General features: G+C 46.7%; 1 protein-coding gene and 1 pseudogene across 1 annotated transcript; one reads left to right on the top strand and one right to left on the bottom strand.

Annotated features, from left to right (window-relative positions):
• Nucleotides 1-582: 582 nt before the first annotated feature.
• On the top strand, nucleotides 583-2,940 carry LOC135975958 (uncharacterized). The gene is made up of 2 exons (XM_065570109.1): nucleotides 583-1,713; nucleotides 2,309-2,940. The coding sequence occupies exons 1-2, from the start codon at nucleotides 1,176-1,178 to the stop codon at nucleotides 2,809-2,811; spliced, it is 1,041 nt and encodes a 346-aa protein (XP_065426181.1). The 5' UTR covers nucleotides 583-1,175; the 3' UTR covers nucleotides 2,812-2,940.
• Nucleotides 2,941-3,023: 83 nt separating this feature from the next.
• Nucleotides 3,024-14,686, bottom strand: LOC112060817 (zinc finger protein 250-like; annotated as a pseudogene).
• Nucleotides 14,687-15,272: the final 586 nt, after the last annotated feature.

Genomic DNA, 15,272 nt, shown 5'->3' with positions numbered 1-15,272 from the left:
TGCAGCATCTACCAAGGGCAAGTTTATCAAAAATGCCACTTCTGATTTCTCCACATCAACACAGACAGGGACAGCATTTCCCAAATCATTGGCCACACGCACCCAGTTACTTCAGTTAGTTGCACAATTTGGGGTGTGCTGTTGTTCACCATTTCAGAGTGGAGACCTAAATCCACTACTGTTTTCTTGGTAGCACGCCCGATGGCTCGGAGTGAACTGCACTCGAGCTTCTTCCATGTCATCATGCAGCGGTGCAGGAAAGAGAAAAATAAAATGAGAAAGCATTATTTTAGGAAACAGTCATTTCTCCCAAAGTCCCCGATAAATCTGAGCTACATCCTGGAGAACAAAACTAATATTCAATTATGTGACCAAACGGCCTTCAGGAGAGAGAGAAAAACCCGCAACAAAGCGGTATAAGTCATTTTCTCTTTCATATAAAATGAAATTCCAGAGCAGGTTACATCTGATGACTCAAAATCAGGAGAGCAGATTCCCCTGTCGCCTTCTCCTCTGATCCATTCAAACCTGCTTCACTCAACAGCAGTTCATTATTATGGAATCGTGTTATTTACAAAAAAGACCAGAAGTGACTTTGTCAATAGACAGAAAGTGGGATTTAGTCTCGGAATGATCACACTGTGTTTGGGATCCACTGAAATTTCCCATCCAGGTCTGGGACACTTTCATCTCAGTCCTAACGGATTTAGGATCAATTTGCTATGAAGTGCAGAGACTCTTTGGGAGGTGGAGGCGTAGAACAGAGGTGGATAAAATCCATTGTGGCTCAGGCCTGGTCTACACTACGGGTTTAGGTCGACTTTAGCAGCGTTAAACCTAATTAAGCCTGGACACGTCCACACAACGAAGCCCTTTCTTTCGACTTAAAGGGTCCTTTAAACCGGTTTCTTTACACCACCTCCGACGAGGGGATTAGCGATAAAACCGGCCTTTGCGGGTCGGAATTGGGGTAGTGTGGACGGAATTCGACGTTATTGGCCTCCGGGAGCTATCCCACAGTGCTTCATTGTGACCGCTCTGGACAGCACTCTCAACTCAGATGCACTGACCAGGTAGACAGGAAAAGACCCGCGAATGTTTGAATTTCATTTCCTGTTTGCCCAGCGTGGAGAGCACAGGTGACCACGCAGAGCTCATCAGCACAGGTAACCGTGATGGAGTCCCAGGATCGCAAAAGAGCTCCAGCATGGACCGAACGGGAGGTACGAGATCTGCTCGCCATATGGGGAGATGAAGCAGTGATAGCTGAACTCCGTAGCAGTAAAAGAAATGGAAAAGTATTAGAAAAGATCTCCAAGGCCATGAAGGACCGAGGCCATAACAGGGACACACAGCAGTGCCGCGTGAAAATTAAGGAGCTACGGCAAGCTTACCACAAAGCCAGAGAAGCAAACGGAAGGTCCGGGGCAGAGCCGCAAACTTGCCGCTACTACGCGGAGCTGCATGCGATCCTAGGGGGTGCAGCCACCACTACCCCAACCGTGTGCTATGACTCTCTCACTGGAGAAACACACAGGGAAGACGGTTCGGGGAACGAGGAAGATGAGGATGGAGGTACTGTAGGTAGCTCACAGCAGCAAGGAAGCGGAGAAACCGGTTTCCCCAACAGCCAGGATATGTTTGTGACCCTGGACCTGGAACCAGTAACCCCCGAACTCACCCAAGACCCTCAGGGCACACAGGAGACCTCTGGTGAGTGTAACTTTGTAAATATTTGTAAACATTACAAAAAAAAAGCAAGCGTGTTTAATGATTACTTTGCCCTGGCAATCGCGGCCAGTACATCTACTGGAAAAGTCTGTTAATGTGTATGGGGATGGAGCGGAAATCCTCCAGGGACATCTCCAGAAAGCTCTCCTGGTTGAAATGGGGTGATTTTATTAAGGGGACATTCAGAGGCGCCCGTTCCTGCTCTTCTGACCAGAAATGTTCCCCGCTGTTAACCACGCGGTGGGGGGAGGGGTGAAGTGATCATCCCAGAGAATCGTGTGTGTGTGTGGGGGGGGTGGTTTACTTGTGTTTGTGCCGCATGTTAACCGGGAAACCGCAGCCCCCTCCTTTTACATTGAAACCCCATTTTAAATGGACAACCCAATTCATCCTTGATATGGGAAATGCGCTGCTGTTTGCAACCTTTCCCGCATGTTAAGAAGGTTAAAAAAGCCAAAATACTGTGGCCTACCATGGCTGCCTGCAAGCCGAAATATGCGACCTTGTAATGAAAGAGTGTACCCATTGTTCTCTAAAATGTGTCTTTTTTAACCACCTCTCCCTTCTCCTCCACCAGCTGCAAATGTTTCTCCTTCGCAGAGGCTCGTGAACATTAGAAAGAGAAAACGTAGGACGAGGGACGATATGTTCACGGAGCTGCAGATGTCCTCCCACGCTGATAGAGCACAGCAGAATGCGTGGAGGCAGTCAATGTCGGAGATGAGAAAAGCCCAATATGAACGGGAGGAGAGGTGGCGGGCTGAATCGCGGGATGAACAGAGCAAGTGGCGGGCTGAAGACGATAGGTGGCGTCAGCTTGCAGACAGACGGCAAGAGTTGATGCTCCGTCTGCTGGAGCATCAAACTGATATGCTCGAGCGTATGGTTGAGTTGCAGGAAAGGCAGCAGGAGCAGAGACCGCCGCTACAGCCCCTGTGTAACCAACAGCCCTCCTCCCCAAGTTCCATAGCCTCCTCACCAAGACGCCCAAGAACACGGTGGGGGGGCCTCCGTCCACCCAGTCACTCCACCCCAGATGATCGCCCAAGCATCAGAAGGCTGGCCTTCAATAAGACTTAAAGTTTTAAAATGCAGTGTGTCCTTTTCCATCCCTCCTCCCCCACCCATCCCAGGCTACCTTGGCAATTATCCCCCTACTTCTGTGAGGAACTAATAAAGAATGCATGAATGTGAAAAAACAATGACTTTATTGCCTCTGCAAGCAGGAGGGGAGGGTGGGATGGGGTGGTTGGTTTACAGGGAAGTAGAGTGAACTGGGTCGGGGGGGGGGGGTTTGGAGGGTTCATCAAGGAGAAACAAACAGAAGTTTCACACAGTAGCCTGGCCAGTCACAAAACTCGTTTTCAAAGCTTCTCTGATGCGCACCGCGCCCTGCTGTGCTCCTCTAACCGCCCTGGTGTCTGGCTGCGCGTAATCAGCGGCCAGGCGAGTTGCCTCAACCTCCCACCCCGCCATAAAGGTCTCCCCCTTACTCTCACAGATATTGTGGAGCGCACAGCAAGCAGCAATAACAATGGGGATATTCTTTTCGCTGAGGTCTGAGCGAGTCAGTAAGCTGCACCAGCGCATTTTTAAACGTCCAAATGCACATTCCACCACCATTCGGCACTTGCTCAGCCTGTAGTTGAACAGGTCCTGACTCCTGTCCAGGCTGCCTGTGTACGGCTTCATGAACCATGGCATTAAGGGGTAGGCTGGGTCCCCAAGGATCACGATAGGCATTTCAACATCCCCAATGGTCACTTTCTGGTCCGGGAAGAAAGTCCCTTCCTCCAGCTTTCGAAACAGAGCAGAGTTCCTGAAGACGCGAGCATCATGTACCTTTCCCGGCCATCCCACGTTGATGTTGGTGAAACGTCCCTTGTGATCCACCAGGGCTTGCAGCAGCATTGAAAAGTACCCCTTGCGGTTTACGTAGTCGGTGGCTTGGTGCTCCGGTGACAAGATAGGGATATGGGTTCCGTCTATGGCCCCGCCACAGTTTGGGAATCCCATTTCAGCAAAACAATCCACTATTGACTGCACGTTGCCCAGAGTCACTACCCTTGCTATCACCAGGTCTTTCATTGCCCTGGCAAATTGGATCACAGCAGCCCCCACCGTAGATTTGCCCACTCCAAATTGATTCCCGACTGACCGGTAGCTGTCTGGCGTTGCAAGCTTCCACAGGGCTATCGCCACTCGCTTCTCAACTGTGAGGGCTGCTCTCATCTTGGTATCCTGGCGTTTCAGGGCAGGGGAAAGCAAGTCACAAAGTTCCATGGAAGTGCCCTTACGCATGTGAAAGTTTCGCAGCCACTGGGAATCGTCCCATACCTGCAGCACGATGCGGTCCCACCAGTCTGTGCTTGTTTCCCGGGCCCAGAATCAGCGTTCCACGGCATGAACCTGCCCCAGTGACACCATGATTTCCACATTGCTGGGGCCTGTGCCTTGTGAGAGGTCTATGTCCATGTCAATTTCCTCATCACTCTCGTCGCCGCGCTGCAATCGCCTCCTCGCCTGGTCCGGGTTCCGCCTTGGCATGTCCTGGCTCTGCATATACTCCAGGACAATGCGCGTGGTGTTCATAGTGCTCATAATTGCCGCGGTGATCTGAGCGGGCTCCATGATCCCAGTGCTAGCTATGGCGCCTGGTCAGAAAAAAGGCGCGAAAGTAGTATCTGATGGACCAGGAGAAGGAGGGAGGGCGGGAGGGAGGGAGGGCCGAGTGACGACATGGCGTACACGTACAGGAACAGGGAGAAACACAAACAACTGTCACACAGAATGGTCCCCCCAAAGATTAAACTGAAAACCCTGGGCTTAGCAGGCCATTGATTTCACGGAGGAAGGGGAAGCAAATGAATACAGAACAAATCTATTTTTTACATCTTAAGCTGGCAGCCGACGGTGCAGCATGAGTGATAGCCTCTCCAGTAGAATGATGACGGTTACCAATCATAAAATACCATCATCTGCCAAAAGGCAAGGGGCTGCTGCTGTGTAGCAATGCAGCCCCACGTCTGCCAGCCCCACGTCCGCCAGCACCCAGCATCGCCCTCGGCCTCTTCTGGGTGCTTAGCAGACAATACTGGGCAATTGGCAGAAAATAGTATATTACGACTGGTAGCCATCATCATCGAAACAGTAGCATGTCTGCCCAGGTCCCCATGATTGACAGCCACACCAGTACGACGACGATGGGTACCAGTCATAATATACCATCGCCTGGCAAGGGGCTGGTGCAATGCAGCCCTACGGCTGCCAGCCCCACGATTATCACTCATGCTACACCGTCTACCGCCAAAAGGCAGTTAGCAGCTGCTGCTGTGTAGCAATGCAGTCCCACGTCTGCCGGCACCCAGAGGACATATGGTGACGGTGAGCTCAGCTGAGCTGAGCGGGCTCCATGCTTGCCGTGGTATGTTGTCTGCACAGGTAACCCAGGTAAAAAGGTGCGAATCTATTGTCTGCGTTGCTGTGACGAAGGGGGAGGGGCCTGACAACATGTACCCAGAACCGCCCGCGACACTGTTTTGCATCATCCGGGCATTGGGATCTCAACCCAGAATTCAAAGAAAAGGCGCGAACCGCTTCTCGGCTCTCTGAGCTGTGGCGCAAACGTAGTATCTGACGGACTAGGGGAAGGAGGGAGGGGGGCCGAGTGACGACATGGCATACAGGTACAGGGAATTAAAATCAAGAACGGTGGCTGTGCATCAGGGAGAGACACAAACAACTGTCACACAGAATGGTCCCCACCAAAGATTAAACTGAAAACCCTGGGCTTAGCAGGCCGTTGATTTGATGGAGGGAGGGGGAAGCAAATGAATACAGAGCAAATCTATTTTTTACATCTTAAGACGACGGTGCAGCGTGACTGATAGCCCTCAGCATCTTTCTGGGTGCTTGGCAGCAAATACGGGGCGGCGTATGATGATGGTCTTCAGGCCTATTGCACAATTGGCTGCTCGGGGAAGACTCTGCTAACGTGCGATGACCCGACTTGTAATAGGACGGCTAATAGTCGTAATACACCATTTACTGCCAAAAGGCAAGCCCCACGGCTGCCAGCACCCAGATCGCTGATGAAGGCTACCAGTCTACTGCACCGTCTACCGCCAAAAGGCAGTTAGCAGCTGCTGCTGTGTAGCAATGCAGTCCCACGTCTGCTGGCACCCAGAGGACATATGGTGACGGTGAGCTCAGCTGAGCTGAGCGGGCTCCATGTTGTCTGCACAGGTAACCCAGGTAACCCAGGTAAAGAGGCGCGAATTTATTGTCTGCCGTTGCTGTGACAGGGGAGGGAGGGGCCTGACGACATGTACCCAGAACCGCCCGCGACACTGTTTTGCATCATCCGGGCATTGGGATCTCAACCCAGAATTCAAAGGGGCGGCGGAGACTGCGGGAACTGTGGGATAGCTGTGGGATAGCTACCCATAGTGCAATGCTCCGGAAGTCGACGCTAGCCTCGTACTGTGGACGCGGTCCGCCGACTAGAGCACCTAGAGCATTTTATTGTGTGGACACACACAATCGGCTGTATACAACCGATTTCAATAAAACCGGCTTCTATAAATTCGAACTAATTTCGTAGTGTAGACATACCCTCAGACAGACGCCAACGCTGCTGGAGTGAGCGGGCCTAGTGACGGCGATGGGGAAGGAGGGAATCCCGGCGACTCAACCCATTTCCTTCCGGTGTCGCAGAGGCTGAAATGATACAGTTGTCCCACTCCTGCTCCTCCTCTTTGTTATATTGAAATAGATTTTCAATAAGGAAAGTGGTAAAAAGAAAAATACCTGCTGCCCAGCACAACCTGGACCAGCGTGAGAACAACTGGGGATGAGACAATCTGTCGCCAAAGGGGGAGCTTGGTGACTCTAACAATCGCTCTGCTAGTGCTCAGGGCTTGTCTTGAGTATGAAAATGGGTGTTGATTAACACAGGTCAAAGGGGAAGGTGCTAGCTAACCCCAACCCCTGTGCCTGGGCTATGTCAGCACAGCACATCTATCAGGGTGTTTACATTAGGGTAGCTACCTCCAGCAAGCCGACTTCATGGAAAATCCTAGAGGGGGCAAAGCCCATGTTCATTTTGGCTCAGTTTAGCTACTTGAGGTCACCCCTATTTCCCACCCGTGAGGCTGATGGACACTCCTGGCAGGAGAGAGACACACTCCCATGATGACTTGCAGGAGAAGGGAGTTGGTAGAAAGGACCATGGGATTCACCCCAGAGAAGGGCAACCTGCAAACGAAAAGCAGGCAACTCACCTGGGGGAGCTGAGAGAACAGGGTGACACAAATGGTGCAAACAGCCCTAAAAAGTCCCTGTGTGGGAATTAGCAAATGCCTTTAAAACAATCTTTTCTCTGCCCTGCACTAAGTGTTTATGGTGTGTCTCTATCCTGTGACATCGCTGATGTCTATTAAGGTGTGAGCTCCGGATGAAACTTTTCCCGCATTCACGGGCTGCTCTCGTGTGTGGATCCTCTGATGACTGATGAGACTTGATCTCTGAGTGAACTTTTTCCCGCACTCACAGCACTCATAGGGTCTCTCTCCTTTGTGGCCTGATTGATGTGTGATAAGGTTTGACGGAACTGGTTTCCGCATTCGCAGCATTTGCAGGGGCATTCTCCCACGTGAATCCTCTGATGTATATTAATGTCTGATTTGAAAGCGAAGCTTTTCCCGCACTCACAGCATTTATATGGTCTCTCTCCTGTGTGAATCCTCTGATGTCTAGTAAGGGTAGAGCTCCGAGTGAAACTTTTGCCACACTCGCAGCACTTATAGGGTCTGTCTCTTGTATGGATTCTCTGATGTTTAAGAAGGGCTGAGCTCTGAGGGAACGTTTGCCCGCACTCACAGCATTTATAGGGGCGCTCTCCTGTGTGGATTCTCTGATGTATATTAAGGTGTTTTTTCTCTCTTCTGTAGGTATTCTCTGCTGGGCTGTGATTTCCTTGGAGTTCTGGTGAGTCCCCTGACAATTAATGGATTTGCTCACTTTCTCCCTGGGCTGGTTTCCCTGCTCCCTCTCTGTCCTGTCCTGACTCTCACAGGTTTTTCCCTGCACACAACACCTGGACACATTCCCTTGGGATCCTTGCGATAATTCCCCATGTGCTTCCACTTGCTCAGCATCTTCCTGCTGAGGATTCAGCTCCTCGTTCTCACTCAGCATCCCAGCACCTGCTAGGACAGAGAAAGAAACTCAGAAATAGGGGCAGAAAACAGGGAAACAAACCAAAATTAGAGCTGGAGAGACAGAAAAAATCTAGTAGCTGAATTCTCGAAAACTCTTCTCCTTAGGGGACAGAGGAGGGGAACAATTCTACCTCCACATCCCATCAGGTAGGGAGCTGCTGCCAGGTGTCAGTGAGGATGGGTAGGAAGCCAGGAGCGATAGCTGCCCATAGGGTACAAGGCCTCCTGGGGATACTCCTGAACTCCGAGAGCTCCCAAGGCCTTTTCAGGGAGTCCCAGCTCTTTCCTTCAGGCACTGAGAGTTTCTGAATTGGTTTAATGATCCCTCACCTGCGCAGGCGGCTCTCAGGATCTCTCCTTCCTCAGAGCCCTGGAGATCCAGGACCCATGGCTCCTCCCCTTGTTCCGGTTGGGAGATCACGTCAGGTTTGGGAACAGGAAACCCTGCTGAGGGGATAGAAAACAAGGGAGATCAGGGGAGTTCATGGCACATTTCTCACAAAGAAGAGTCTATCGGTTTTAACCCAGCCCATTGTAAAGCAGTAAAACGCTTGGGGAAGCTTCCAAGGTACAGGGCACTCTGCTTATGAGGGATTTAACTATCCCCATCTCTGCTGGGAACACACACAGCCAGACACTCCTCAGGTATCTTGTAAGGTATCATTACAAAGCTTATAATCTACTGAGTGTGTTCATCCTATTTGTTTGCATGTATTATTTCTACGTCTGGAGTTAGGAGAATAAGATATAAACTTGTATTACTGATGTAAACATAGAATCATAGAATATCAGGGTTGGAAGGGACCTCAGGAGGTATCTAGTCCAACCCCCTGCTCAAAGCAGGACCAATCCCCAACTAAATCATCCCAGCCAGGGCTTTGTCAAGCCTGACCTTAAAAACCTCTAAGGAAGGAGATTCCACCACCTCCCTAGGTAACCCTTTCTAGTGCTTGATCACTCTCCTAGTGAATATCAAGTAGAAGCCATTAAGCATGCTTCAGAATCAATGAACGGTTAATGGCTCTGTTTAGTTGCAATCCTTCCTGTGTATGTGTGGGCCAGCCCAGGAAGAATGGAGGCTGGGGTCTCACAGGGCATGTGATCATGTCACCTGATACTGGAATCCATCTGAATCTGGTACTTTTCCATTTAGAAGGAGGGGTGGGGATCCAGAGAGACAAAAGATTCCCGCCTTGTCCCAAAGCTATAAAGGGTGGAGGGGGGCTGCCAGTCATGAGAAAGCCACTGGGTACCACCTGAGATATCTACTGGATCTAACAAAGACTGTACCAGGGGAAAGGATTGGGCCCAGACTAGGAAGGAGTCTAGTCTGTGAAAGGAGTTTATTGGAATATCTCTGAGGGTGAGATTTTACCTATAACACTGGTCTACAATTTTTGAGAAGTCGTCTGCTGCAGAGATAAAATGTGCTATTTATTATGTATTTTGATGTGCTGAATTCAAATATGACAATTAAAACAACTGATTGGCTACTATTTCTAAGATATTTAAGTTTTTACATTTGATATCTATGTATATTGTGTAGATAATAGACTTTTAATCATAAATTGTAAACCTAGGTCTTTTCATGTGTTTATGGTTGCTTTACATGATAATATTTCACCTGTCCTGTTTATGTAACACTTTAAAAATCAGCAAAAGGGTTATATAAATAAAATTTATTATGAAACAAAAGGCAAAAAACTATTATGTACATAGTTTAGTCCTATTCAGTGTCTACTCGGCGCTTCTTGGCTTGTCTCTTGTATTCATTAAATGGAGCATCTCTTGTCACTGTCCAGCAATAGTCTGCAAGCATTGATGGGCTCCATTTGCCCTGATAGCGTTTCTCCATTGTTGCAATGTCCTGGTGAAATCGCTCGCCGTGCTTGTCGCTCACTGCTCCGCAGTTCGGTGGAAAAAAATCTAGATGAGAGTGCAAAAAATGTATCTTTAGTGACATGTTGCAACCAAGGCTTTTGTATGCCTTGAGGAGGTTTTCCACCAACAACCTGTAGTTGTCTGCCTTGTTGTTTCCGAGAAAATTTATTGCCACTAACTGGAAGGCTTTCCATGCTGTCTTTTCCTTGCCACGCAGTGCATGGTCAAATGCATCATCTCAAAGAAGTTCACGAATCTGAGGACCAACAAAGACACCTTCCTTTATCTTAGCTTCACTTAACCTTGGAAATTTTCCACGGAGGTACTTGAAAGCTGCTTGTGTTTTGTCAATGGCCTTGACAAAGTTCTTCATCAGACCCAGCTTGATGTGTAAGGGTGGTAACAAAATCTTCCTTGATTCAACAAGTGGTGGATGCTAGACACTTTTCTTCCCAGGCTCCAATGACTGTCAGAGTGGCCAATCTTTCTTGATGTAGTGGGAATCTCTTGCACGACTATCCCATTCGCAGAGAAAACAGCAGTACTTTGTGTATCCAGTCTGCAGACCAAGCAAGAGAGCAACAACCTTCAAATCGCCACAAAGCTGCCACTGATGTTACTCATAGTTTATGCACCTCAAAAGTTGTTTCATGTTGTCATAGGTTTCCTTCTTATGGACTGCATGACCAACTGGAATTGATGGCAAAACATTGCCATTATGCAGTAAAACAGCTTGAAGACTCGTCTTCAATGAATCAATGAACAGTCTCCACTCATCTGGATCGTGAACAATGCTGAGGGCTGCCATCACACCATCGATGTTGTTGCAGGCTACAAGATTACCTTCCATGAAGAAGAATGGGACAAGATCCTTTTGATGGTCACGGAACATGGAAACCCTAACATCACCTGCCAGGAGATTCCACTGCTGTAGCCTGGAGCCAACAGCTCTGCCTTACTCTTGGGTAGTTCCAAATTCCTGACAAGGTCATTCAGTTCACCTTGTGTTATGAGGCGTGTTTCAGAGGAGGAGGATGGGAGAAAATGTGGGTCCTGTGACATTGATGGTTCAGGACCAGAAGTTTCATCCTCTTCCTCTTCCTCGTCTGACTCAAGTGAGAATGATTCTGGTGCATCAGGAATCGGCAGTCCTTCTCCGTGGGGTACTGGGCGTATAGCTGATGGAATGTTTGGATAATGCACAGTCCACTTTTTCTTCTTTGATACACCTTTCCCAACTGGAGGCACCATGCAGAAGTAACAATTGCTGGGATGATCTGTTGGCTCTCTCCAAATCATTGGCACTGCAAAAGGCATAGATTTCCTTTTCCTGTTCAACCACTGGCAAAGATTTGTTGCACAAGTGTTGCAGCATATGTGTGGGGCCCACCTCTTGTCCTGATCTCCAATTTTGCAGCCAAAATAAAGGTGATAGGCTTTCTTAACCATAGTGGTTATACTGCGCTTTTGTGATGCAAAAGTCACTTCACCACAAACATAGCAGAAGTTATCTGCACTGTTCACACAAGTACAAGGCATCTCTGCTCACTTTGGCTAAACAGAAATGTGTTCCTTTGCAAAATCAAACACTGACAAATAAGAGAGCACGACACTGTATGATTTCTAGAGCTGATATAGGGCAATTTGTTCAGCAGAGTGATGTAAGCTTCGTTATGATTGCATCATCCATGACTTCTAGGAATAATATGATGCAATTCATATCATGTATGATGCAATACCAGCTTCAGATTGCATCATTCATTGTTTTGCCTAAAAAGCAAATACTGTCCAAACCCAGTCATAGATTTATTCATAGATCCAGTCAAAGATGTATTTGAGTCATTTCTGGTTTAAATTGAGATCCCTTCCCTTTATAACTCACTTATCCTCCGCCATTCCCAAGTCAAGGGTCGTATATACTGACCCAATAGCATATCTTGAAAACTAGAGCCAATCAACAATTTTAAGCATCATTTTCGTTCTCAGTGACCCAGAATTAGTAAAGTTTGACGACATTTATTTCAGAAGCATTTTGGCTGTAGAGCAGTGTAATCAGTTTCTTAATGTATTCGCCAGGGGTGGCCAACCTGAGCCTGAGAAGGAGCCAGAATTTACCAATGTACATTCCTAAAGAGCCACAGTCATACATGAGCAGCCCCCATCAGCCTCCCCCCACCATCCCCAGCACCTCCCTCTCCCTTCTCGTGCCTCCTGCCCACCGCAGTCAGCTGTTTCACAGTGTACAGGAGGCTCTGGGATGTAGCGGGGAGGAGCAGGGGTGCAGCAGGCTCATGGGAGGGGGAGGAATGGGTGGGGGCTTTGGGGTAAGGGGTGGAGTGGGGGCAGGGCCTGGGGTTGAGCAGTGGAAAGTTGGCACCTGTAGCTCCAGTCCCGGAGTCAGCACCTATGCAAGCACCTATTAACTTCTGAAGAGCTGCATGTGGCTCCGGAGCCACAGGTTGGCCACCCCTGTATTAGGCTTAGATTTGTGTGGTTTTGCTTTATTTTGCTTGGTGACTTACTTTGTTCTGTTCAAATAATAGAATACCATTTATTTAAATACTTTTGGATGTTTTTTACGTTTTCAAGTATATTGATTTCAATTACAACACAGAATACAAAGGGTACAGTGCTCACTTTATATTTATTTTTATTACAAATATTTGCACTGTAAAAATCAAAAGAAATAGTATATTTCAGTTCACCTAATATAAGTACTATAGTGCAATGTCTTGATCATGAAAGTTGAACTTACAAATGTAGAATTATGTACAAAGAAATAACTGCATTCAAAAATAAAACAATGTAAAACTTTAGAGCCTACAAGTCCACTCGGTCTTACTTCAGCTAATCGTTCAGACAAACAAGTTTGGTTACGTTTACAGGAGATAATGCTGCCTGCTTCTTGTTTACAATGTTCGCATGGCTCTCTTATAACCAGCGTCGCAAAATATTTACGTGCCAGATGAGCTAAAGATTCATATGTCCCTTCATGCTTCAACCAGAGGACATGTGTCCATGCTGATGATGGGTTCTGCTCGATAACAATCCAAAGCAGAGTGTACCAATACATGTTCATTTTCATCAGCTGAGTCAGATGCCACCAGCAGGAGGATGGATTTTCTTTTTTGGTTGTTTGGGTTCTGTATTTTCCACATCAAAATGTTGCTCTTTTAAGACTACTGAAAGCATGCTCCACACCTCGTCCCTCTCAGATTTTGGAAGGCACTTCAGATTCTTAAACCTTGGGTCGAGTGCTATAGCTATCTTTAGAAATGTCACATTGGTACCTTATTTGCATTTTGTCAAATCTGCAGTGACAGTGTTTGTAAATCAAACATGTGCTGGGTCATCATCTGACACTGCTATGACATTAAATATATGGCAGAATGCAGGTAAAATAGAACAGGAGACATACAATTCTCCCCCAAGGAGTTCAGTCACAAATTTAATTAACACACTATTTTTTTAACGAACATCACCAGCATGGAAGCATGTCCTCCGGAATCGTGGCTGAAGCATGAAGGGGCATACGAATGTTTAGCATATCTGGCAAGTAAATACCTTGCAATGCCGGCTACAAAAGTGTCATGTGAATGCCTGTTCTCACTTTCATAGAATCATAGAAGATTAAGGTTGGAAGAGACCTCAGGAGGTCATCTAGTCCAACCGCCTGCTCAAAGCAGGACCAACCCCAACTAAATCATCCCAGCCAAGGCTTTGTCAAGCTGGGCCTTAAAAACGTTGTAAATGTTCAGGTGACATTGTAAATAAGCAGGCAGCAGTATCTCCCGTCAATGTAAACAAACTTGTTTGTCTTAGCGATTGGCTGAACAAGAAGTAGGACTGAGTGGACTTGTAGGCTCTAAAGTTTTACATTGTTTTGGTTTTGAGTGCAGTTATGTAACAAAAAAAAATCTACATTTGTAAGTTACACTTTCACAATAGAGATTGCACTACAGTACTTGTATGAGGTGAATTGAAAAATACTATTTCTTTTATCATTTTTACAGTGCAAATATTTGTAATAAAAACTAATATAAAGTGAGTACTGTACACTTCACATTCTGTGTTGTAATACAAATCAATATATTTGAAAATGTAGAAAAACATCCAAAAATATTTAATAAATTTCAATTGATATTCTATTGTTTAATAGTGCGATTAATCGCGATAAACTTTTTAAATCACAGTTAATTTTTGAGTTAAACACGTGAGTTAACTGCAATTAATTGACAGCCCTAGTTCAAACTTATTATTTTATGATTTACTTTCTTCTTCCATTTAACAGTATTATAGGCTGGTGGAATCCGGTTCTGTTTGTTCCGATTTAAATAAATCCTCTGTTATAGTTTGTTGTTGTTTTTTGACAACCAGTTATATCATCTCGGCTACAATTAAATAATCTTTTATCATTGTGTAATTCCTCCCCCACCAGCTCTCATCTGCCGGATAAATTATAGCACCACTTGAAGTCCAATTGACAAGTGCAATCACTCGAAGAAGAATGAGGCAATCTGTTTCCAAAGGGAGAAGCTGATGACTCTAAAAATTGCTTTGCAGAGGGAGGAGAAGTATAAATGTGATGCTCCAGGTTTGTTTAGACTAGGAAAGGTGATGGAGGCTAGGTCCGGTGATGAGGAAACATCATTTTACACTTATTGTATTGGGGTGCAGCGTGCGCTTGTCACAGATAACAGGTTCTTTTCCTAGGCTGCTCCGTCAAGTTAATTGAGAAGATGGAGTTTGGTGAAACACACACACAGAAACTTTATGTCATATAGACAACCATCACTGAAATCATAAGACAGGCTCAACATACATATGCTTCCCGACTTACGCAAGCATTCCATTCTGGAACGCCTCGCATAATTCGAATTTTGCATAAGTCGGAAACGTATCTCGGACCATTATGCAAAATAAATAAATAACTATTTCTAGGTTACGGAACTTTTTCCGTAAGCTTGGATTTGCGTACATTGGGTCTATGTAACTCGGGGAGCATCTGTATTGACCTTATTCTTATATTTCATTGTACATACAGTACTCACACTCTTGCAAGTAAAGAGACTATTAGCAACAGAGGTGGAGCCCACCAGAAGGGAGGTCCTGATTCCATTTACATGGTCTCAGGGACCCAACGAACTGAGAAAAATGGGAACTGGGTATGGCATTTTATACCCTTCCTTATGGTAAGTGTATGGCTTTATACCATATTGATCCTTTACCCTGGTTATAACGAAAGGTTTCAGAGTAGCAGCCGTGTTAGTCTGTATCCGCAAAAAGAAGAACAGGAGGACTTGTGGCACCTTAGAGACTAACAAATTTATTAGAGCATAAGCTTTCGTGGACTACAGCCCACTTCTTCGGATGCATATAGAATGGAACATATATTGAGGAGATATATATACACACATACAGAGAGCATAAACAGGTGGG

This window comes from Chrysemys picta, chromosome 16, assembly GCF_011386835.1.
Source record: "Chrysemys picta bellii isolate R12L10 chromosome 16, ASM1138683v2, whole genome shotgun sequence".
In the NCBI taxonomy this organism is placed as follows: Eukaryota; Metazoa; Chordata; order Testudines; family Emydidae; genus Chrysemys; species Chrysemys picta.
This window is presented reverse-complemented; position numbering and strand designations above follow the sequence as displayed.

Coding starts and splice junctions, on each gene's coding strand:
- LOC135975958 (XM_065570109.1), top strand. CDS start 1,176: ATGGAGTCCCAGGATCGCAAAAGAGCTCCAGCATGGACCGAACGGGAG. Junction 1,714..2,308: donor GGGCACACAGGAGACCTCTG/GTGAGTGTAACT, acceptor CTCCTCCACCAG/CTGCAAATGTTTCTCCTTCG.